Source organism: Hirundo rustica, chromosome 13 (genome assembly GCF_015227805.2).
Source record: "Hirundo rustica isolate bHirRus1 chromosome 13, bHirRus1.pri.v3, whole genome shotgun sequence".
Lineage (NCBI taxonomy): Eukaryota > Metazoa > Chordata > Aves > Passeriformes > Hirundinidae > Hirundo > Hirundo rustica.
Genome location: NC_053462.1, coordinates 18,982,581 through 19,006,672, shown reverse-complemented (window position 1 = coordinate 19,006,672; position 24,092 = coordinate 18,982,581). Strand labels below are relative to the sequence as shown.

Sequence of the window (24,092 nt, the reverse complement as noted above, 5' to 3'; positions counted from 1 at the left end):
GCTCTCATAATGCCACCTCTTCATCTTGGAGACATTCAACTCGTGGCAAGAATATTCTCCAAAATGTAACAGTGCAAGCACTTCTCTGATTAAAGGCTTTAGTGCTGCTTTCAGAAAAGCCACACGTGTTGCTTCATTAAGTGGGAAACACTACTATTATCTGGAATTAAGTCAAAAAGTATTTAAATTGTTCTCATACTGTAGTCATAGTTTGACAATAATTGATTGAGGAGAAGTGATTACCCTTCAAACCAGCCCCTACCCCTTTTACATTTATTTTTTGACTCGTGGAGACTGGAAGGAGCAACTTCCATCACCAGCTGTGGGGTCTGGAACTGACAGCTTTAATTGCTGGCACTAAATCCCAGCACCAGCACCAGATCCTGCACAGGTCTTCCTGTTTCCATTAATTCCACATTTCCACTATTCCAAATAGTTCCTCAAAAGCTTTTTTTTTTTTTTTTTGGCCCAGGTTTCCAATTGATATTTTGTCATTGTTTGTGCCTGAAGCTGTGCTTGGTTACAACTGGACAAATAAGTTATTCTGCATCCAAAAACTGAGATATCCTTGTAGTGTTCTTCTCATTCTCCTCATTAATTAAAAACGCCAGCAATCTGTGAGTTAGCACAGGGGACTGAATCTTCTACCTCACTTAGATTTTGTACTTAACTATAAAGCAATCCTAATAATAATAACAACACACATCTGGAGCTCGAGAATTGCAAAAAATACAAGCATCAAATGTATTTTGGGTATTTTATTTCAACATCATTTCAAGAAATGTGATACAGCCATTCTGCACTTCTTTTAGGGTAGGTTTTTTTTCCCCCCAAAGGCTCCTCCAGGTGATCGTGACCACTCAGTGCCATTCGGACACAGTGACACCTGTGACAATTAATTCCTTCTGAAATACCTAGGCAGCATCTACACCTGAGCAGCTTTTATCTTTTCAGGGACATTCTGAAAATGTCAGTGCCTTCAGTTTCCTTGCCCAAAGGCTACAATTCGGTTCTCTAAGTTGATAAATGCATCTCTTTAAATGATCACGAGTTTGTCCAGCAGCACCAGGCCCTGACTTCCAGACACGCCCTCAGCAATTCTAATTCTTCAACTTCACAGACCTCTGCAAAAAAAATCAATCTCTCACAACCGAAAGGTCCACGCAGCCTCCTGAAACAGCACACTGAGCACGAGAACACAGTGTAAAAACCAAGTTTTTCCGTTGTTTTTAGTCAAAGGCAGCAGATATTCGCAGCACAGAACCCACCAGAGGACAGATACTCAGTTCAGTACATGGCTCCCTCATCTTCTTTATTTAGAAAATAAACAGTGACGGGGCCATGGCTGGTGTGAACAGTCTCTGTGACACGGGCAAAGAACCAGGAGCCAATTCCATACAGTAAAGTTGGGATGCCTAAGGAGAGATAAAAACACGTTACACGCTCAGAGCGAGGCAGGGAAACCCAAACTGCAAATTCAGAGTGAGCAATGATGAGTCCAAAATGAAACGAGAGGGGAAATTGCTCCTGGAAAAGCTGCCTTAGAAGTATTTTGTCTTTATTTAAATGCAGCAATCGGGGCTTAACATCTTTCCTGTGACACGAGGCAGGAAGCAGCAATGTGCAGGAATTATTAGAAAAAGAAAGCTGGAGGATAACAGCATGAAAGAAGTGAAACGTTGCTATGTACACATGGTTTCTACTGATTAAATATATATACACGCGTATTTATATGTCCAAGTACTAAACACAAACTCCTTGAACATCCACCTAAGTTATTGGAGTCTGTCAGAGCAGAAATTAAAAAAATAGGCAGCGAATCCAACTAAGGAAAATCAGATCAGCAGCCAAAACGACCAATTCCAACAGAACTGCAATGGGCAAAAAGGCTTTATACATATAAAAAAAATATTTAGAATATATTTGAAGTGACACGTTTTAGCCCTACCAATTTATCCATCTATTACAGACAATATTCTGTTTATTACAGAGGGAAAAGCAGAGGTGGATTTAGGCCCTGAATTCAGAAACAACAAATTTTACATGCTTGAAGGTAACTGCTTAAGGAAGAGTCTGAGGGAAATAAATTGTCTTTTTAATCCTGTTTTCCAATCATTTAAATACGAAACGTGACGGGCAGTTGTGTGAAAAACAAAGGTGTGACTGGGCAGAGGGAAAAAGAAAATCGGATTTAAAGATATAACTAAGAAATCAATCGTTGTAATTATATTTTCCCACTACATCAGTCTGGAAAGACCGGAAAATTAAGACCAGCAGACATGTTTTGAAAAAGTCACTGAAGACTTGCAAAGAAAAAGAAACTTAAAAAAATTAAATACAAAAATAAATTATTATGAAATGTTACGGCACTGTCACTGCCGGCATTCAAATAAATATAGAATCTGCAGCCAAAGTTTGGAAATAATATACTTCAAAATTTAACTTATATCTACTTTCATATTAATAAGGTACCGAAAAAGCCTTTTTATCGTAAGGATTTGTATTCCAGCAGCACATTGGGATCAAAGCAGTTGAAAGAGTTTCGCTTCAGAACTGCTTAGAGGACACAAGTTCACCCCGGATTTGCAGTTGGAAATGCTCCGTGCCAAAGGCGCGAGGCGCTGGAACACCAAACGTCCGATCCGCGGCTGTCACAAGGGGCAGAGAAACACCAAGGCGGTGAAACCCCTCCCCGCCAGCGTCCAGTCACGGCTCTGCCCCTGCCCGGCTCGGGAATTCCACCCGGGAATTACAGCTCGGGAATTCCTGCGCCCGGCCGGAGGAGGAGAGAGGGAAAGGGGGAGAGAAGGAGAGGGAAGGAGAGGGGAGGAGAGGGAGAGGAGTAAGGAGAAAAGGCGAGGGGGGAAAAGAAGGAGGAGAAGGGACAGGAGAGAAAGAGAGGAGAAGGTGAAGAGGAAAAAGAGAGGGAGAAGGGGAAAGAGAAGGAGAAGGAGACGGAAGGGCTCGGAGCAGAACTGCCCGGTCCGAGCCGCCGTCCCGGCCCCTCCAGCGCTGCCCCTCAGGCCGCCCCCGGCGCCCTCTGCCCCTCACGGCGCCGCCCCGGGCCGCACTCACCGGCGTTGAGCACCTTGAGGGCGGTGAAGAAGGCGTCCTGCAGCGCCAGGTCCTGCGGGGCGGCGCGGGAGCAGTGGTATTTGATGAAGGGGAAGCAGCCGGTGCGCAGCACCAGGTAGTTGGCGCCGTCCACGGGCCAGTTGAAGTGCGAGAGGCCGAACTGGTCGTTGCGCACCGCGCTGTACTTGACGCAGAACGAGGTCCAGTGGGGCAGGCGGCGCTGCCGCAGGTGCTGGCTCAGCACCTCGGAGGCGGCGGGACGGGCCGGGGACGGAGCCCGGCCCCGCCACAGCAGCAGCGCCACGGCCGCTCCGTGCAGCCGCCGCAGCAGCGCCCGCATCCCGCGGGGCTCCGCGCCTGCGCCCGCACCGCGCCTGCGCCGCCCGGGGGCGGGAACCGAGCGGGGAGCCGGCGGGACAGCGGCCCGCAACGGGGCGGGAATGGGCGAGGGGATGGAGAGGGACAGCGGCCCGCAACGGGGCGGGAATGGGCGAGGGGATGGAGAGGGGATGGAGAGGGACAGCGGCCCGCAACGGGGCGGGAATGGGCGAGGGGATGGAGAGGGACAGCGGCCCGCAACGGGGGGGGAATGGGCGAGGGGATGGAGGGGATGGAGAGGGACAGCGGCCCGCAACGGGGCGGGAATGGGCGAGGGGATGGAGAGGGGATGGAGGGGGACAGCGGCCCGCAACGGGGCGGGAATGGGAGAGGGGATAGAGAGGGACAGCGGCCCGGAAATGTAAAGGGACAGGGGCCGGGAGTGAAGAGGGGCAGCGGCCCGGAATGGAGCGGGAATGGGCGCGGGAGTCGCCGGGGAATGGAGAGGAAATTTCCCCAGGAACGGAGCGGGAATCGCCGGGGAATGGAGAGGGAATTGCCCCCGGGTCTTGGCCCCTCGGTTCAGGAAGGACACTGAGGGGCTGGAGCGTGTCCGGGGAAGGGAACGGAGCTAGGAAGGATCTGGAGCCCCAGGAGAGGCTGAGGGAGCTGGGAAAGGGGCTGAGCCTGGAGAAAAGGAGGCTCAGGGGGAATTTCTGGCTCTGCACAGCTCCTGACAGGAGGGGACAGCCAGGGGGGTCGGGATCTGCTCCCAGGGAACAGGGACAGGAGGAGAGGGATCGTCTTAAGCTGCACCAGGGGAGGCTCAGGCTGGACACCAGCAGGAATTTCCCCATGGAACGGGTGGCCAGGCATTGGAAAGAGCTGCCCAGGGAGGTTTGGAGTCCCCATCCCTGGAATTGTCCAAGGGATTCCTGGACGTGGCACTCGGTGCTCTGGGCTGGGGACAAAGTGGGGATCAGGCACATCCTGGACTCGATGACCTTGGAGGTCTTTTCCATCCTCAGGGATTCTGTGATTCCATGACAGACGCACCAAGGCTGCGCTGGAGCTGCCCGTGCCACGGGGATGGGTCACCCTGAACCCTGCACGGAGCGAGGGAGGAGTGGGAGTATCACAGAAAAATGGACAATCACATTTTTAGAAAGGTTTTAGAAAGGTTTTGTTGGCACCCACATGCTGAGGGAGCTCCTGCAGCACCCAGGTTCTCCTGTGCTCAGCAGAGTGTGTCCAGCTGCACTGGGTTTGCCTGGCCGACCTCCCTAAAAATCGTCAAGCGTCAGACCCCTTCAAAGAAATGTTCCAAAATCACAGCCTGTATTCCATTTTTCTCAGTAAAAGCTAAGGTTTTGAACCATTTTTCGTTCTGTTTGAGAGGGGGGAAAGGTTCAGAAAACTGAGAAATGGAAACAGATTTTTTTTCTTTCAATAATTGCAAGCAATATCTCAAACTCAGCAATCTTAGACCATTGAGCTATCCAGTATGAACATGCTAATTAATCAATTACTACCCAACAATATGCCCTGTTTATTTACTGTACTACACGTGTGTAGAACAAGTAATTATTAATCATCACCAGCAACAAATTTCCCCTTCAAGTTCACCTCCCTATAATTAATAGAGCATATAGTTTAGCTTTAATATCTTTCTTTAGTAGTGATAACAGTGGCTGAGGACAGAAAAGTTGGAATCTGGTATGGTGGGGAAGGGTTGAAATAAAGCACTGAACCTTAAGAGTGATACAATGCAGTTGTATTTCATTAATTACATTAATGAAGGTTGTCAATGATTGGAGTTATTCATCAATATAACAAAATCTGCAGTCTAAAATGAAATACAGAGGATCTGTACAATGTAACGGGGTGCCTTAGATCTACAGTATCCCACTGTTAAATGGATTTGATATGAACTTTTAAGGAGAACATTAAAAATCCAGGGATTTGTTACCTTAACCTAGAGGGGAGGTGGTAAATTCTCCTGATCTCGAGGTACTGGAGATCTTCCAGGAAAGAGGGAGGGTGCAACATTTCATTTCAGAACACATCTGGGAGTGGCTCTGTTGATAAACTGCATTTGGTTTTTGCTCTGTCTCAGAGTTGTCATTCTAAATGTGGAAATGTGGGCTGAAAGCTTTTTTTTTTCCTTCTATCCAAGGCTTTAAACCCAACTACCCAAGACAGGAGACCCAGTTTCCAGTATCATCAACTCCAGGTAGCTCTTTCAGGAGAATGACCTGAAGTGGTCTGTGCTACACTAAATTCTTGCTGAAACAAAATGCACCAAGCACTGCCAGTTAAACAAACACCTCCATTTCCAGCTCTGACTCCTGGGGAGCACAAATCCTGTCTTTTAATTGTCTGCATCCTCTGCAGTTGCTGCCAAACCTGCTGTCCCCCACCTCCCTCCACGAGCATTCCTCCACTCCCTGCAGCTGTTTTTGCCCAAATCTGGCATTTTTGGGGGCAGTTTCTGATGAGAAGCCGCACTTGGGCCACTTTTAATCTTTTGCTTCACACTTGTTCTGTTTTCTTCTCATCCAGCTCACGTTCTGAAATTCAATCTACAGCTCATCAACTCTACTACTCTTTTAATGAATAAATAATCCAGTAACGTGAACAGAATTATATTCCTGACTTTTTAACAATATTATAATTTCATCTTAAATCTGCAGCACTGCTAAAAGCCCCACATTTTTGGCACCAGCAGCATGGGAGCTGAATGTGAGAGATTGCAAAGCAGTTTCAATCCTTCCATCAGCTCAAGGCTCAGAAGTGTTAGTAGTAATTAAAAACTTATTTTTTAACCCCCCCTCAAAATACATTTCACACTTTGCACATGCTGAGAAATCTCTCTCACCACAGGAACTTTCAGGTCAGTTGTTTCCTGCAAAAACAGGTACAGTTTTCTTTTGTCAGGGTAGAACAAAGGCAGAAGGAAGTGCAGGTTTCATTTCCTCCTAGGACACTGCAGTCTATTAAGTGCCAGTTGAACTAATGAGCCTCTCAGACCTTATGTTGTTCTGGCTTGGATCAAGGCTTCCTTTTCCTTAACCCTTTGGAAACCAGCTCAAGTGCAGCTAAATTCCACCTTGGGAATAAATTCCACCTCTGTGTGGGCTCTGGGGTATCCAAACCCAGCGCTACGTTGATGTAAAACAGCAATAAACCCAGGAATTAAAAATACTCCTGTGGATTTTTATTTGAAGCAGGGATGGGCGCTTATGCAAATGTTTTCATCTGCAATGAATTAATTCTGTGGCCAAAGCAGAAGAGGAAAAAGCTCCACCAAAAATAATTTCTCATGCTGAGGGATTAAAGATTTGCTATCAGAAAAACTGGGTGCTGATCTCGTGCAACTGCTTGGTCTCATTGAGTATTTGTGTTAAAACTGGTTTTCCTGAGCTTTTTGGGAAGTAATCCCGAGGATACTTGCCATTCCTAGGATAACAGTCGCCATTCAATGAGATCAGCTCTTCCATAGCAAAATGTGGAATGTGTTGTCTGTTGGGATATTAAAGATTTGATGGAGAAAGGAAGTTTTACAAATATAATGTTGTCCTTTGACAACGCTGCACAGCAGTTGTGACCAAAAGGGTCACCAGTATCCAAAATGCACATGGACAGACCTGCAAAAGTCATGGAATTCTGGGAATCATAGTGCAAATAGAATTCTATTGATAAAACAGTGCTACTACTGATCTTTTTGATAATTTGAAAATGACCATAGAAGGACTGCTGCTAAAGTCTTTAGATAACGGAAAAAGCAGCGTAACAATAGAGATGGTTCTGTAGAGGAATGTGGATTGCTGGAATTACTGATAAAGTGGGGTTTAAATTAAGGCTTTTATGGCAAAAGAACCATGGGGTAGTTTGGGAGTGACCTTAAATCTCATCTCATCGCACCCCTGCCATGGCAGGGACACCTCCCACTGTCCCAGGCTGCTCTAAGCCCTGTCCAGCCTGGCCTGGGACATTCCAGGGATCCAGGAGCAGCCACAGCTGCTCTGGGCACCCTGTGCCAGGGCCTGCCCACCCTCACAGGGAACAATTCCTTCCTAACACCTCAACTAACCCCAATCTGCTTCATTTGAAGCCATTCCCCCTTGTCCTGGCACTCCAGCTCCTTCTGTTTCTCTCCATCTTTCCTGCAGCCCCTTGAGGGCCACCATGAGGTCACCCCAAAGCTTCTCCTCTCCAGGTGAACAATCCCAGCTCTCCCAGCCTCTCCTCCCAGCAGAGCTGCTCCATCCCTCTGCTCATCCCGGTGGCCTCTCTGGCAGGTCGAACCCTGGACCTCCTTTCCTGCCAGAAGCCTTTCAGTGCTCAGTATTTCAGCCTGTTGGAAAGGGAATTTGGGCTCTCAGGGCTCTTTTCAGTGGATCTGCTCCTGCTCTGAGTCAGTGACAAAGGCAGCATGACCCCATTAATGAGATTTTTAACCCACACGCTGAACTTCAGGAATGACAACAGGGACACGAGGAGCATTAGGATGCTCCTGTGCTTTTCAGTGAGAAAGGTGGGATGTTCCCAATGCCACAGCCAGCAATCACAGAGATTTTCTGTCTCAGTTAATGTTACTTCACACAGCGACTCAGAAGGAAAACCAAACCTGTTCTTACAGATGAGGAAGCATTTCCAGAAGCATAAGGAATGAGGCACTCGAACATTTTCTGTTAACTATTCTTTCCGAGCATCTGCTTCCCAAGGTTGCTCTTCTTCCAATCTCAGTTTGTTTTCTGCTGTAACTCCTAGAATTGCTTCAATATCTCGAATTGCCATCTGTAACAGATTCCAGGAATACAAGTTATTTAATGGGCATTATAATGGAATCCAGCAGCCAGGGTGCACAGCTGGCAGTGCCTGCCTTGAACAGGTAACAGGGTTACACGGGACAGAATGCACCAATTAAATTTAATATTACTTTGGGGACACTTGGGGGAATTATTAGTAAATATGTACAAATCCCAGGTAAATAAAAATACAATTTTGTACTCCTAATTAACTAACAGGTGTTTTATTTCACATATGTTCACTCACAATGAAGAAAAAGTTCTCTCTTATATTTTTTCTTCAGTGGCTGCTTGTCATTCCCGCACATTGAAAAACGGGATTTTTGTTGTTGTTGCTGTTTATTCTGTAACATGTTGAAATTCAATTACGTCTTCCCCAAAATCTGTCATTTCACACTCCACTTGAAAATCAAGTCAGGGTGGGAAGAATCTGCTATAAAATATGTGACATGACTGAAGATACAAATCTAACACAGCGCTCCCCTTCGCCTTTCACCAAATGCACGCAGCCAGGATCGTGGAAAGTTTTTATAAAGTCAAAGGTGCTGCAGCTCAGCAAAAGAAGTCCCCGTGGGAAGCTGAGCAATTCTCTGGACTCAAAAAGCAGCTTTGTAAGGAGGGGCTGGATCCATGATTGCTTTCCTGGCTCCCCTGGCAGCGAGGTGGGGGAACCTCCCCAGGACGAGCGGCCCCTGGGCTCTGTCCTCCCCCTCTCCACCCTGGGATGGGCAAATTCACAGAGCAGAGAAAACTGGGAACGGAATCCACGTGGGAAATGGATGGTGGGGTGAGAGATGGGAACGAATGCAGCAGTGGCTGCCTGCTTAAAAGAAATCAGTGTTAATAATCCAAAGCAGTTATTATCAACCGAGAAATTTGTTTCTAATTCAAGATTCTTACCTTGATGGCGTCCCTTTAAAATAAAGCAGGCAATTGTGACAGAACTGTGTGAGGCAGTGCCAACAGCTCCTTTGCTCTTCCAAAGGACACTCAGGAGCATTTAGATTACAAATAATTTCACGCTCAAGGATGTCTCTTTTCAAAGAAAAAGTTTCAAACTTAAATTTAACTAACGGGTTCCGTGGGAGACCGACTACGCTGACCCAGACACTGTAAACCACACACAGCCAGCGATAAAAAAGGAATGGTTTAGCACTTGTTTATGATCCAGCATGAGGTATTTGCAGGCCTTGTACCGAAATTAACCAGGATCGTTAGTTAATTAACACCTCACCTTAAAATTGGTCTCGCCTTGCATATTAGGTGCTGATATTTCTTGATGGATGATGAAGAGATTGCGAGCAAAGGTCAGGAGGACCCCCTGGAGATCCTCTCCAATTGTTCTGTTAATGATATCCAAACAAATGAGTTTACCAATGATTCCCTTCACATGCTTAAAAACAATCGCCCTCTCATTTGTGCCTGCCTGGTGCTGGAATTTAATGAGGATTTTCAATCTCGCAAGGTGAAAATCTTCAGGGAGATATGAAAGATGAGGCTCCATTTTAACTTGTCAACGGAAAGGATTTGTGTAATAAATAATTTTTATTAATCAACTTAGCAGAAGTAAGCAGAGAGGTTTCAGCTACTCCAAGTAAAAGGTGACTGCTGAGGTAGGGCTGAGGCAGCAGAACACTTGAAACACTCACATTAGTTGGGAAAAACTGTTGCTTCAGCCTGAAATTGGGAAAGAAATTTCAGCAGGATCAACATTTCTTAGATGGTTGCAGCTTTTGAGGCTTTGGTTTCCCAGTGGTCCATACAGACCCTCCACACCTTATGGAACAGGGAATTACACTGAGGATAAATGTGCCTCATTTACTGGAATCGACCACAGATCTCTAATGGAATAAAATGGGTGATTCTCAGGGATCTTTCAGGTATTTCAGTTACTTTATAAGCTCCAACTTCTACAATCTCAAAAATATTTCCCAATTAAGGCTATGAAATTGCACTCAAGATGTGATGGCAGACAACAGGAATCCTCTTTGCTGCAAGTTGAGTTTAATTCTTCTTGTCCTACGACCAAAAATTTCAATTTTTCCTTCCTGCAGAGGCCTTTTCTGTGCTGGGAGGTGGTTAGCAGATCCCATTTCCGCCCTCCCTCTCCTCTCTTACTCTTTCCATGTCAGTCATGCTCTCCAGAGCTCTAAACATTTTCATTGCCTCCCTCTCACAGAACAGCAGGATTTCTTCCAAGATCCCCCAGGATACACTGTTAACCTTTTTCCAAAGGATCATGACATCCTTTGAGTCACAGATCCTGCTCCCAAAACCTCCTTGTTCCTCATGTTCATTACTGCTCTCTAAATGTAATTTCTTCCACCTGGTTCCGACCAAACCTAATTCTGTTTCTCGTATTGTCCCTTCAATTTGTGGAGATCATTTTGAATTCTATTCCTGCCCTCCAGAACACTTGCAGGCACATCCAGCACTTGAGGAAGCTGTTTTGTTATCCAGGTCATTAATGAAATAGCTGCAGCACCAAAGGAATACAGAACAGGCTGAGAGCACAACGCTCCAGCTCCTCACTTATTACACCCTATTTTGGCAGGAAACTTGGGCAAGAACAATATAAAAAGGCATTAAACTTCACCCTCCTTTGCCTGGTGGAAGTCAGGTTTTTAATAATGCTGCCTGTAAGAGTAAGCCTGTGCTAATCCACGGGAGAGATTGTTCCTGACAGGGAATGCAGCTCTCCTGAAGCCAATTCCAGCGGCTCCTGAGCCTGGAGTGCCGCCAGCCCTGGGGCTCAGCACATTCCTGCCCTTCTTTTATGACTGAAATGCTTAAAACCAACCTGAAACTCTCCCAAAGGCCAGCCTGGGGAGAGGTCAGGGCCCACGTGTGAGCAGGAGGTGCCAGTCAGCTGTTCAGGCTGCTCATTCCCTCGCTGGCCTTTGGCAGAGCTGCGCCAGCGCCGCTCCCTGCACACCCAGAGCTCCTTGTCACCCTGGGTTAGGGACAGTCCACACCTGGATCATCCCAATCTGTGTCCCAGGGTGTCCCCAGCTGTTTGGGTTAGGGACAGTCCACACCTGGATCATCCCAATCTGTGTCCCAGGGTGTCCCCAGCTGTTTGTCACCCTGGGTCAGGGACAGTCCACACCTGGATCATCCCAATCTGTGTCCCACAGTGTCCCCAGCTCCTTGTCACCCTGGGTCAGGGACAGTCCACACCTGGATCATCCCAATCTGTGTCCCACAGTGTCCCCAGCTCCTTGTCACCCTGGGTTAGGGACAGTCCACACCTGGATCATCCCAATCTGTGTCCCAGAGTGTCCCCAGCTGTTTGTAACTCTGGGATAGGGACAGTTCACACCTGGATCATCCCAATCTGTGTCCCACAGTGTCCCCAGCTCCTTGGGTTAGGGACAGTTCACACCTGGATCATTCCAATCTGTGTCCCAGGGTGTCCCCAGCTCCTTGTCACCCTGGGTCAGGGGCAGTTCACACCTGGATCATCCCAATCTGTGTCCCACAGTGTCCCCAGCTCCTTGTCACCCTGGGTCAGGGACAGTTCACACCTGGATCATTCCAATCTGTGTCCCACAGTGTCCCCAGCTCCTTGTCACCCTGGGTTAGGGACAGTTCACACCTGGATCATCCCAATCTGTGTCCCAGAGTGTCCCCAGCTGTTTGTCACCCTGGGTTAGGGACAGTTCACACCTGGATCATCCCAATCTGTGTCCCAGAGTGTCCCCAGCTCCTTGTCACCCTGGGTTAGGGACAGTCCACACCTGGATCATCCCAATCTGTGTCCCAGGGTGTCCCCAGCTGTTTGTAACTCTGGGATAGGGACAGTTCACACTTACATCATTCCCAGGCTGTGTCGCTTCTGGTCTTCATACAATACAAAAACTGTTCCTTGTTTTTCCTGTTAATTAAGACAAAATTGCTTCATTTATTCCTAAAAGAGGGGTAATTTTGATAAATGTGTTACACTAAGTACACACCCAAACTAAGAAAGGCTGGTTTAGAATTGTGTGTAAGGAATTATTGCTCAGTTTAAATAGATTATTGCTCTAACTTATTGTAGAGAATACAATAAATTCAGCAGAGCCTATTCCACAGCAAATATTTGGGTTTCAAAGCAGTAAGAAGTGGTCAAAAGTATCTTAAACGTGATCTCCTTACACAATTATTTTTATCAAGAAGGAGGTTAACCCCTAAAAGTCTTACACACACTTAAATTGAAAGAAAAATAGGTGTATGTGGCACTTAAGGACATGGTGAACGTGGATTGAGGGTTGGATGATCTTAAAGGCCTTTTTCAACCCTAACAACTCCACGATTTATGATTTACGTCGCTAGAAGCGCTTTTATCATAAAAGGATTTACAAACAAAAATTCTGCAGAACCAAGATCGCATTTTCTCATCTTTCCTGTTCGTACCTGGAGGTCAAATCCAACGCCACGAGCTTTACACATGTGGAGGAGAAGGTTGTAGGAGACCCCTGAGAGGCTGGAGTGCCACAGCTGGCTGCTGGCCACGGCACACCGGGAGCTGCCTGGGGCAGGCTGCAGAGAACAAGCCAGGATCCCTCATTTGCACACCAGTTAGTATCAGAACCCAACACCTAAATGCTAAATTACTGACTCCTCACAAGGGATGGAGGGACAGGACAAGGGGGAATGGTGTCGAACTGATAGACGGGGTTAGGTGGGATACTGGGAAGAAATTGTTCCCTGTGAGGGTGGGGAGACTCTGGAATGGAATTCCCAGAGAAGCTGTGGCTGCCCCTGGATCCCTGGAGATGTCCAAGGTTGGATGGGGCTTGAAGCAGCCTGGCAGAGTGGGAGGTGGCCCTGCCCATGGCAGGGGGTGAGGTGGGCTAAGATCAAAGCTCCCTTCCAACCCAAACCATCCTGGGATTCTGTGATGCTTTTTGCCAGTGAGCTCAGTGTGGAGTAAGACTCCACTTGGGGGAATTCCTGCTCCTCACAGGCTCTGCTGGGCACAGACATTTCCATAAACCCCTGGATGATAGATCAGATCCACTGAATTCTTTATCAACCACGTTTTGGTGTTTTCACAGCTCCAGTGGTCACTGGGCCCTGTGAGAGCACCGAATCCAGCCTGGCCTTGGACATTGCAGGGATCCAGGGCCTGGATTATTATTCCCAATATCCCACCTGACCCTTGGATAAAGATCAGTGCTGGATCGAGTTGGAGCTCTCACCAGTGCTCAGGGCAGAGCTGAGGTGTTGCTCTGAGGAGCTCTGAGCAGAGCTGCTCTAAACCAGGGCTTTCCTGGTGTTATTTCTAATGCTGGACTGTTCCCTGGGAGCAGGGACACTGCACATCAAAACCGGTCATTTACAATATTTCCCCTAAAATGATGTTTGTTTTGACACTGGCTCATTTAAGCTGACGTAGCTGAAATCCTGATCTAATACATCTCTGCCTGAAAATTAATCATGTTTATAATATTCTGAGAATTAATAACACCCATTGCTCAAGTCATTAACTTAAAAAAGGAGCTTCCAAAATCTGTTTCTCTGCAGTGGGGGGACCACAAATAAATGAATGCTTGATAAAATAATCCAAGCAGCAGTTTAACAAGCGTAAACTTGAATGTGGCTGCAATAACACAGAACTATTGTTTAAGGGTTGGCATCAGGTTGATGAGGTGCTTATTTCAGCTACAAAGCATGCATACACATGCATAATGAACTGCAGGATGAATTATTAATGTGTTGCTTATTTAGCCTCATCTGTCTAGAAGATAATGTATCCTAACTATAATGAGTGATTGGTTTTGTACATAATTACAGGAGCAGCAGCATCTAGGAAATTTGTTCTTTCAAAGAAGGAGTTCTAAAAATAAAATCCTCGCACAAACTCCGGGGCTGCTCCGTTTTATCAAAATCAACCCTACCAGCATGGAGAGTATCTAATAAATTAAAAGGGACAGAATCATTATTAACATCATAATTTTACACAAAGTGTTTTACTTAATCATTCATTACAGATCATGTGCAGTAAAAACATTTGTCTCTTGGTCTGTTTCTTTTTCTCTTTTCCTGGGAGACTGCAGTCTTGTAGTTAACTCTTCAGGAGATAAAAATCTCAGAAATGCAGAAAGAATTAAAAATAAAGCCTATAATGACAATTTATGTTAATTCTGACAGAATTTTAATTAAAAAAAAAGTTGTGACTTGATTACTTTTCATTTCTAAAACTTGGACTACTGGGACTAATCAGATCCAATTTATTTCTCTCCAACTAAAAGTGGCTGCTTGACGAGAACAATGGATCAAGAGCTCGTTAACCTCTAAATTACAGCTCCATGACATTTTTGGAATGGTGATACATTCCCTCCTCTACGGATGGAAAAAAGGGAGCTGTGAATCTTCTGACAAAATACGGCCAAACAGCTTTTGTTTTCTACCCAGATGTGTACGTACACAGACACACACTTCCTATGCTGACTTTTTCTAAGGACCTTTCTTCCCATTTTACAGAATCCCAGAATATTTGGGTGGGAAGGGATTCAAAGCTCATCCCATCCCCTGCCACGGGCAGAGATAAATTCCACTGTCCCAGGCTGCTCCAAGCTCCTCCAACCTGGCCTTGGACACTGCCAGGGATGGGATTGTCTCACTTGAACTCCTACTGTGCTGTTATCCCATGCCTTTATGAACCTGGTAAAATCCAAGAGCAGCAGTTTAAAACCTGAAGGGAGCAGAGTCAGCTCCTCTAGAACAGAGGAACTGGTGGTTCTATGAACCATATTTGGGAACACATCAGTGCTTACAGGTTTTGTCCCCTCGTGCTGAACCTGTTGGCTTTTGCTTTCCTTTGATCCCAGAGGTCCCTGCAGGCAGCTGGAGCCACAATCCAGATTTCCATCTGTCACGTACATCAGCAGCTGAGTCAGGGCCAGCTGGTCACTGTAGCAAAGGTCAAGGTCTGTTGCCCACACCTAATCAAAACAAAGAGGGGCGTTCAAATAAATTAAAAAGAACAACAAGAAGAGTAAAATCCAGCAATTGTGAAGGAACATCTCTGCTTTTTTTTTTTTTTTTTGTCCTGTCTGTTGGCATTCCTGCTTTTGATCCCTGGTGCTGGAGCAGGGTTGGCAGTGATGAAGATGTGAGGAGGGAATTCCTGGCTGTGAGGGTGGGCAGCCCCTGGCACAAGGTGCTCAGAGCAGCTGTGGCTGCCCCTGGATCCCTGGAGGTGCCCAAGGCCAGGCTGGACAGGGCTTGGAGCAGCCTGGGACACTGGAAGGTGACCCTGGCATGGCAGGGTGGCACCGGATGGGATTTAGGGTCCCTTCCCACCCCAGCCATTCTGGGATTCTGTGATTCCACAAACAGGAACAACCACAGCTCTTCTGGAACTTCAGAAAGAATCTTTCAGGAGGATGAGGGAAGCACTGTGGATTGCTCCTGCAAGGCTCCTCCACCCCAATAACCACAGCTTGGTTTTCCCAGGAGTTTTTCTCCGCTTAAAAGAAAATCCCTGTGCCTACCCTGCCGGTGAGCAATGTTCCCACACCCCGAGATCTGCCCTGCAGAGGACCCCTTAAAACAAATCTCCCAGTGAACAACTTGCCTCAGCCCTGGAATGGTAAATGGACTCATTATAAGGACATTAAGGGGTCAGGCAGCCAAGGCCTCTTGGAAAACTGGAGTCAATTTCAGAATCATATGCACAGAGTAAAGCCCTTTGGATAATGGGGAATAAATCACCCCAGTAACAGTTGTTAATATCTAACTGCCAAGTATCTGTTGCTGTATTAAATATCCTATTTGTCAACTTAAATATTTCCTGCTGCACGGTCTAAAATGCAAATTGGATGCTAATGGCTGGCTTTACTTAGTAATAGGGGAATGTTCCCCAATTATAATACTTAATTTGCTTCAATAATTTGTTGTTTAGCATCACTTCTGCAAGACAGGAAGAACTCTGCTGTCCATTTCTTCTTTTCCAGTGTGTGCTAACCTTTTCAACGAGCCAACTAATAATTATAAACTATTCGTATTGTGGGAGCGTTCCATTAATTTTGATAAATATTAGCAACAAATCTGTGTCAGTATGTCCTAGATCTTGTTTGAGCTGGGTTTTACACTCTCAATTAAAACTTTGCCCTCAGAAAGAAGCGGCAGAGCTGCATGAGGGAAGCAGGGACTGGAAATCTTGGATATCTGGGGGCTGTTCACTGGCTCCAAGTGAAGTGTTGGCTCTTAATCCAGACCCTGATATTAAATCTGACCTCAAAATCCACACCTGAAGCTTTGCTGAGCACAAAAAGAGCACAAACAGAGCTGCAGGAGGCAAGCTGGACTGAAGGGGGACCATAAAAAAGGTTAAGCAAAAACATCCTTGCGACTGGAGTGAGTCCCAGGGAACGAGCTGAGGATTTAACAGCAGATAAAACATTATAAAAGCAGCCTGGCAAAGCTAAGCAGCCATCAGCAGCAGATAAATTCATTCCACCCTCCCAGGGATTCACACAGAGTTACTCCCCAGATCCCACCTGGTCAGTGCCTACAATTAAAACACGTGCAAGCGACATTGTTTTAATGTCAGATGTGGAGAAAAAGCCATTAATTACTTGAGTGATCCATTTTACATCACCTAAACAAAGCCCCAGCATGCCAGCCTGGCTCCAGTGCCCAGGAGCTGCTCTGGGGAGGACAGGAGCTCTCCTGCAGCCCCTGCTCCAGGGAATGGCTCCAGCTTAGGAAGGGGCTGGGAGAGCAGGGAAGAACAGAAAAAAGCTTTTAGCAAGGCAACTTCAGTGCTGGAAATCCTGAGATTGACCAAATACTGGTTTAAGGAGTTTCTGTTTGCATACAGAGGGGATTAAATAGTTTTTGGACATGGTTTCATAATCTCAGCCCAATTTCTGCTGCTGCTTACAACATGAGGAGTTTGGATTTACAGGGGGGATGAAGGAAGGTGTCCATCCCCTCCTCTGCTAGAACAGAGGAGAGCTCCAAAACCTCCTTAAGCTCCTTAGGCAAAGTCATTGGAGTATTTTGCATTTTCCAATATAAGGTTGGGGAAGAGGAGGAGGAATAGGAGGAAGGCAAACATGGCTGGAAGCCACCTGTCCACCTCCTTTCATCCCTGAGCCTGGGGCTGAACCACCCCTGTTGGAACAGAGAGCAGCCAAATGGTCACTCCTTGGTGCCAGCTGGGATCACCCCCAAGGATTGTTTTCCTGGCTCAGGACTCTCTGAGAGCACTTTGATTGTGGCCATGTCCCCTCCTGCCCTGGATGTGTCCCAGAACATCCCTAAAGTGGGGGAGGAAGGAAGAAGGATCAGATGGCACAAGATTTTCCAGCTTTATCCTAGCAGGGGATTCCCTTTTGCCATGGAAACACAAAAATGTCCTTTAAATCCCCTTTGTGCTGCCAGAGAAATGGGAGAACACAGGGCCTGGATGAGGGGTCTGACCAGATAAATCAGCTCCTCCAGTAAACCAGGAGCTCTTAGGAGAGGACCTGTGCAAAGGGGAAGTTTAAGTAAAGAATGATAAAATCCTACAGATTAACAAACATTTGTTATTGAGCCCATCCTCATTTTCTGAGCACACACAATAAATAAGGGCAGGGATGTAATTGTACACAGTTACGATTGGGGGTGTCAGATCCTGAGAGGATTGCGTGGAAAATTAGCAGAACACAAGGAGTTTTCATCTGAAATGCGGGGATTTTCAGAATTCATCTTCAGAAATTAAACTGGAAGAGAACAGCCTAGAACTGATATTTAATTTCCAAAGGTAGGAGGTAGAGGCAGTAGTTAAGATTTTAGGTCAATTTAAGACTGGTTTTAGGTCAAGCTAAGCAGAGAACAGATTAGGACTCTCCCAGATCCCAATAATGAACAAAAAAGGAGTTAGAAATGCATCCTGCAAGATTTGCTGGCTGTTTACCCAAGGAAATCTTCGCTTCCAGGGGATTCTCCTTTGGCACACGCAGCTTCGTGGTGAAAACATCTCCAGCGAATAAAGCCACAATTATGCTGGAATTCTTTACAGCTTCCATAAAACCGCTTCAGCTTTAGAATGTAAACTTGAGAAGGGAAGGAAACATCAATTCTTAAAGAGTTACTAAATTACAGCTCGGCTCTCTCCCGTTTAACTGTTTTATCTGCAGCTGCTATCGACGGCTGCGTTATTGTAAAAGAGCGCCCGTGCTATTTCTAAAGAAGTGCTCGAGCGATACTGTAAAAATGTCAATTAGTAAAATATTAATGCAGCCGGGGGGCCGTCGGAAGGAGAGCGGCTTTTATGACTTTTTAAAAAGCGCACGAGGATTGATTCGGGCGGCGCTGGCAGGCTCTCATCCGGCTGCCATCTCGTGGCTGCTGCTGGGATGGGCCGTGGCTCACCCAAAAACTTCAATTTTCGGGCCCTGCAACTCCTCTGTCCTGCTGGATGTAGGGTTGGGAGACGGCTGATGACAACGCCGCGGCTCTTGTTGGAAAAACAGCACATAAAAAAATATGTCTGGAGACACATTTCTGTCTGGAGAGAGCTTCGGATGCTGGGGGAATTGTTCAACCGCAGCGCTTTATCCAAGGTTCCCTCAGCACTGCTGGGAAAGGCTGGGGCTGTGCAAAAGCCATCAGAGCCACCGAAAAAGGTGGCTCAGGATTCCTGCTTCTTCAAATTATTATGGAAGGAAGTCGATGTGTTTAAATATTCCCAGTCTACCCAGTGGATTTATTTGGGTGCAGCTCCCAGCTGGGATCTGACACTCAACACCGGGCAGGATTTCACTCTGAGGGGCCAAGGCCTTGCTTGGAATGATCATCGTGGAAAATAAAGTGGGAATCAGAAGGGATTCACTCCAAATTATGCTTCTCCACTTCTTCCCCCAGACACTGCAAACAGCATTTTGGGAATTCTGTGGAGTCCCAGCTTTCCCTGCCCTTGGATCTCGTGGCAGCCAAGGCTCTGTGCTCCCACTGAGCTGTGTGACAACACACATTGTTCCTCATCCATCCTCTTCTCCTAGTGTTCCAAAGATGGATGTTTTCTGTAAAACACACTTGGAAAGAATTCCTGAGCGTCCCTGTGCTTCCAGGAAATTCATCTGAGCCTCCCACCTACTGCATTCAAGTGGACACTTGTGAAACGAGTGAGCAAATGTTCCAAGGGTCTGACAGCATTTCTTGCTTGCCAAAAAAACGGTGCTTTCAGGAACACAAGCCTTTGTGTTCATCTCTCTCTCTCCCAAGACAGATGGCCTCATTAATTGCCTCCACATCCAGCTAAATTTAAAATCCCGTGCTTAAATAATGTTAAAGTTGTGGTACAAGCTGACAAACACAGGAAACGTTAAGGTAAAAATCAGCCGGGAACAAGGGAAGAAAACCAAGATGGAACAAAAAGGAATTCTACGAAGCCACAAGAATCACTAAAGTATTGAATGTGTCCTTGTTTGTGCCAGGAAATGTCACAACCTTAATAATCCAGGAAGCATTCCTGCATTTCAGTGACCTCCTGGCTTGAGTGAAGCAATAGGCAAAACTGCCATGGACTTCCGTGAGTGAGAATGTCATCCCTCCATCTTTTTAAATCTTAAATATTTCCATGGACCTTGTCCAGTTTGGCTTAGCCAGGGTTCTGATAACAGTGCCTGTGTACATCCATTTTGGGGGTCAAATATATCTGGGATGTGAATTCCAGAGCTCACAAACCACTGTGAGGGTGAGGCCCTGGCACAGAGAAGCTGTGGCTGCCCCTGGATCCCTGCAAGTGTCCAAGGCCAGGCTGGAGGGAGTTTGGAGAAACCTGGGACAGTGGAAGGTGTTAGAATGAGGGGTTGGAATGAGGTTATTTTTAAGGTTCCTTCCTACCCAAACCATTCCATGATGCCATGATTATTCTGATTCTCTGGTTCACCACAGCCACCCTACAGTGCTGTCAGTTACCAAAAACCTGGAAGTCCCCCAGTTCCCCACGGCCTTAAAATCCAGGGACGTTCCCTTGTACAGTCAAGCACATCCTAAACACCGAGGTGCTCAGTGAAGATTCCAGAAGGAAACAACGCCAGGAGAGCGAAAAACAAGGAGATGCATCGGGTCCACATTTGATGCCATTAGAATACCCACGTGCTTTCCACATGCCTCAGTTGGGAAACTGTTCCAAAGGGCAAAGCTTTCTCCTGGTATTTTTTGGAGTTCTGTAGGAAAGTTGGGATTTCTGAGGGAGACAGGGTGAGGTAACGAACCTGCCCCACTCACCTGCTGCTCCCTCGTTTGGGGGTGGGTGAAAGCCACAAAGTCCACGGAGAAGTAGCCAAGCACTCCCTTGGATTTACAGGCCTCCCCGATTTTCGAGCAGAGAACTTTAAGAACCTCTGGATGCACGGAGCGCTGTGGGATGGTGGTGCCCGAGGATCTGAGGGGCCCCTCAGCGTGGAGCTGGTCTCCAGATGACACCAGTGTCACCTCCCCCGTTGGCTCTATCAGCAGATCCACCGTCAGGTTGGTGACGCCGGCCGAGAACGGGAAGGCTTCGATCACTCCACCTGGAGTTGGAAAGGAATTCTGTTGGAGTCAAATCCACAAGTGCTGCCCCTCGGAGTGCACAGGGTGGAGCCCACCAGCTCCAGGGGGTACTGGAGAAACCAAGCAGTGCAAGGGGAGCAGCAGAGCCAGAATCACGGATCTCTTGGAGGAGAAAGGAGTTTGCTTGGTGGCTTTTCAGTCCCATTTCCAAACTGGATGAATCCCAGAGCTGACCGGAGAAATGGGCTCTGGGGTAGCAGGAGTGAGCCCAGCTCAACACCAGGCCCACAACAGCTGGGAAATGCAGTGCTGGGATTTGGGGGATGGCAGCTCCTGCTGTGAGCTCATCCTGGAGACTCCCATCCATACAATGGCCTTAGATAAGAGTCTGCCTGTGGCATTCACCCACAAGGGGAATTTGGCATGGAAATAACAACTTCCAGCGTGGTTTTCCATAGGAAAGTCACCAGGAGAACAGCTTGGCAGTCTGGAATTGCCTTTTCCTTGCACATAATGCCATAACCCAATTTGCTGGCGTAAACTGCTACGTAATAAAATTGGTACTAGATGTGTTAAGTGGCATTATTTAAAAAGAAATATACCTTCAAGGCTTTGATTCATCCTTCTCTCTTCCATAAATAAATCCATAAAGAAATCCATATATTAAATATTCTCCCATTTACCTCACACGCTGGAATTCCCCAAAACCTTTCCCCTTTGGTGCAGCACCCAAGGATTAAGGAGTTGGTGCTTATGGATTCAGAATCCAGGATTGATATGGATTAAGAGCTTGGATAGGACAAATGAATGACAGAACAGTGGCCTATAATTCATTGGTAAATGAACATTTGAAGCATAATGGAGAAATAAAAGGAGATAAATATTTAAATGGGCCCAAGACTAACAAGAATATGGCAGACAATATGGCATAATTACCCCTTCTAACACTTCCCAGCGACTTTGCAGTCTTATTTACCTTGAGTAAGAAATGTTTGGAGGAATTTTTCCCATGTAGGGAATCGTTTCTCATTGACTGGCTGTACGTGCTGTGCTAAAAGGCCCGGCAGCTCCTGGGAGATCTTCACCAAAGCTAGCTCCTGCAGAAACAAATTAAATAGAACCACAAGCAATTTTACTACAGAAATGAAAACTGCTTGTGGGGTGATTAAAAACCAGGCCTCCAACAGGCAAAAAAAAAAAAAAAAAATGTGGTTACTGTTTACCCACAGTCAGGAAGCCTTTTTTAATTTTTCTGCTTGGGTCTTCTTCCCTCCTCCTGCAAACTGCCCCTCTCTGAAAGCCAATCCCCCCCTCAGCACTGCATCTCTTGCATTATAATTTATATCAATAATTGGATCTGGCACCTGAAAATGCCTGGTACTTGGTAACTGCTTTGGGATCAATAGCAGCAGTCAATAACTCGTGCGTTGCTTGTATTTTGAGGCAGAATATTGAAACAGTCACATATGCCAGCAATAGTTTTACTGGTTCTATGTTTAAGCTCTTCTATCAACACAAATACCCTTTAGTTAGGAAAAAAAATAGGAATAATCAAGCAAAAGCGTTTCTAAAGCAGGAGATATCCTTTTAAATCTGTAAAATATCTGTAACAAACTCCCAAGTGCCTGTGTCTTTGGTGGAATTTGATTAGTCACTCCACAAGCTAAAGCAGCTTTTCTCCTAGTTTCAAATTCTTTATTATCACACAGGCAGCCCAGCCCCATTAAATACAGCAAGTAACTGCTCTGCTTTTACTGCTCCCCAAAGTCCCAGAAGAACAGGAGCATATAAAGTGCAAGGACCCTGACTGGATTGCTTCAGGCTCCTTTTCTTGCTGCTTCACGAGCCTCCCCCTGCTCCCCTGGGGCTCTTTCCTCTGTTTTCCATCCCTTCTCCTCAGCACCCCGTGCTGCAGCAGTGACCAGCCCTCCTCTGATCCTGCCAACGTCCTCAGCCACAATCACCTCATCTCAGGCTCTGGAGGAACATGAGGAAGCCTTATGGCTGACAGCTAAGAATAGCAAATAAAAAAATTAAAGCTGTTTTTCCCGGAGCAGTGAGTTTGTAGAGATGGAGCTTTGTCACGGAGCACGTGACGTAAAGCAACCAAAAATGCAAATTCAGAATGACTTCGCTGCGATTTGCCTACTACAACGAGGAGGATGGAGCAATGATTAGGTTTGGGTGGGAAGGGAACTTAAATCCCATCCAGTTCCACCCCTGCCATGGGCAGGGACACCTCCCACTGCCCCAGGCTGCTCCAAGCCCCATCCAGCCCTGGAAGTTTTCAGGGATGGGGCAGCCTCAGCTTCTCTGGACAACTGAGGAATCTGGAATTAACTCTGCGTGCAGGAGAGCTGGATAAACCCTGCACCTTGAGACTTCAGGAAAGGGATTTTCCACCTGTGCCTCAGCTGCCCAGCCATGGAAAGGAGGACAATTGCTGTCTCTGCCTCACATGGAATTGAGGGGAAAAATACCTTAAAAATATTCAGGTGCTTAGATGGTGATGCTGATATGGGATGTGTGGGCTCCTGTCACGTAATAAGGAGAAAAGGATGCTCCTGAGTTAAAAAATATCACAAAAAAAGGAGTTAAAAATGGCTTTAGTCAGCAAATCGATACACTAAGCAGCACAACCTCATGGCAAAAACAAAGGAGCACGTAAAACATGAGATCCAAGCTCAGGGTTTACCCAAAAACAAAGGAGCACATAAAACATGAGATCCAAGCTCAGATTTTACCCAACTTCAGGTCTTTACTCTGCTCATTTCCTCAGGTTCTGAAGGAAAAATTTCAGTTTTGGATGGCTCAGCTGACTGAAACAGCAGAGCAGTGAGCAAATACCCATTGGCCTTGTGTGGGTTTGTATTTGTGCTGAATTATTGCTGAGCCAACAAGGCACAGGCTGAGGTGGTTTATGAAAATCACCGTGGCTTTGGAGAGAGGATGTGAGCCATGATGGATGTGCTGGGACTGCTGCCCCACAAATCAGCTCCCAGCTGGCAGTGCATCCAGCAACACCTCTGTCACTGCCACCTCATCCCTGAGACCTGCTGACTTTGGGTATTGAGCAATTTAAACAGAAATATAAAAACAAACAAAGCAAGAGGTGTGCAGAGGCTGCCTGAAAGATTTTGATAAATCACAGGGGAAAAAAAAAACCACTCCAGGAGTCTCTGCTGGATGTGGAGGCATTTGGGAGTGCTGTGCCCAAGCTGGTGTAAGTAACAATTAAAGTGGGACACAACTTCCCAGTGCAACAATTCCGAGCTGTCTCTCCTTTCACACAGAGCTGGAGGATCCCATGTGCCTGGGGAAGAAACCTCCCTGACCTGGCTGCAAAATCAGGCAGAACCTCCAAGGGACTTTTTCTCTGCCTTTTGAAAGTTCTTCTTGCACACCTAA

At 46.6% G+C, this 24,092-nt stretch overlaps 2 protein-coding genes across 7 annotated transcripts in view; both read right to left on the bottom strand.

Annotated features, from left to right (window-relative positions):
* Positions 1 to 730: 730 nt before the first annotated feature.
* On the bottom strand, positions 731 to 3,422 carry C13H15orf61 (chromosome 13 C15orf61 homolog). Its single transcript, XM_040077107.1, has 2 exons — positions 3,076 to 3,422; positions 731 to 1,415 (listed from the first exon to the last, which is right to left on the bottom strand). Exons 1-2 carry the CDS (start codon positions 3,413 to 3,415, stop codon positions 1,288 to 1,290), a joined length of 468 nt encoding a protein of 155 aa, XP_039933041.1. The 5' UTR covers positions 3,416 to 3,422; the 3' UTR covers positions 731 to 1,287.
* Positions 3,423 to 4,883: 1,461 nt separating this feature from the next.
* The window catches only part of IQCH (IQ motif containing H), a 65,677-nt gene continuing 46,468 nt past the window's right edge, over positions 4,884 to 24,092 (bottom strand). For 4 of the 6 annotated variants that reach the window (XM_040077094.2, XM_040077092.2, XM_040077095.2 and 1 more), the window contains 7 exons: positions 21,661 to 21,781; positions 20,418 to 20,704; positions 14,966 to 15,133; positions 12,600 to 12,725; positions 12,020 to 12,081; positions 9,439 to 9,547; positions 4,884 to 8,193 (listed from right to left, as the gene is read on the bottom strand). In XM_040077094.2, coding sequence (XP_039933028.1) covers positions 8,092 to 8,193; positions 9,439 to 9,547; positions 12,020 to 12,081; positions 12,600 to 12,725; positions 14,966 to 15,133; positions 20,418 to 20,704; positions 21,661 to 21,781 — 975 coding nt within the window. In that variant the 3' untranslated portion in view covers positions 4,884 to 8,091. Of the gene's footprint in view, positions 8,194 to 9,438; positions 9,548 to 12,019; positions 12,082 to 12,599; positions 12,726 to 14,792; positions 14,853 to 14,965; positions 15,134 to 20,417; positions 20,705 to 21,660; positions 21,782 to 24,092 lie in introns of those variants that run through there. The other 2 variants (XM_040077096.2, XM_040077098.2) reach the window with 2 other exon arrangements.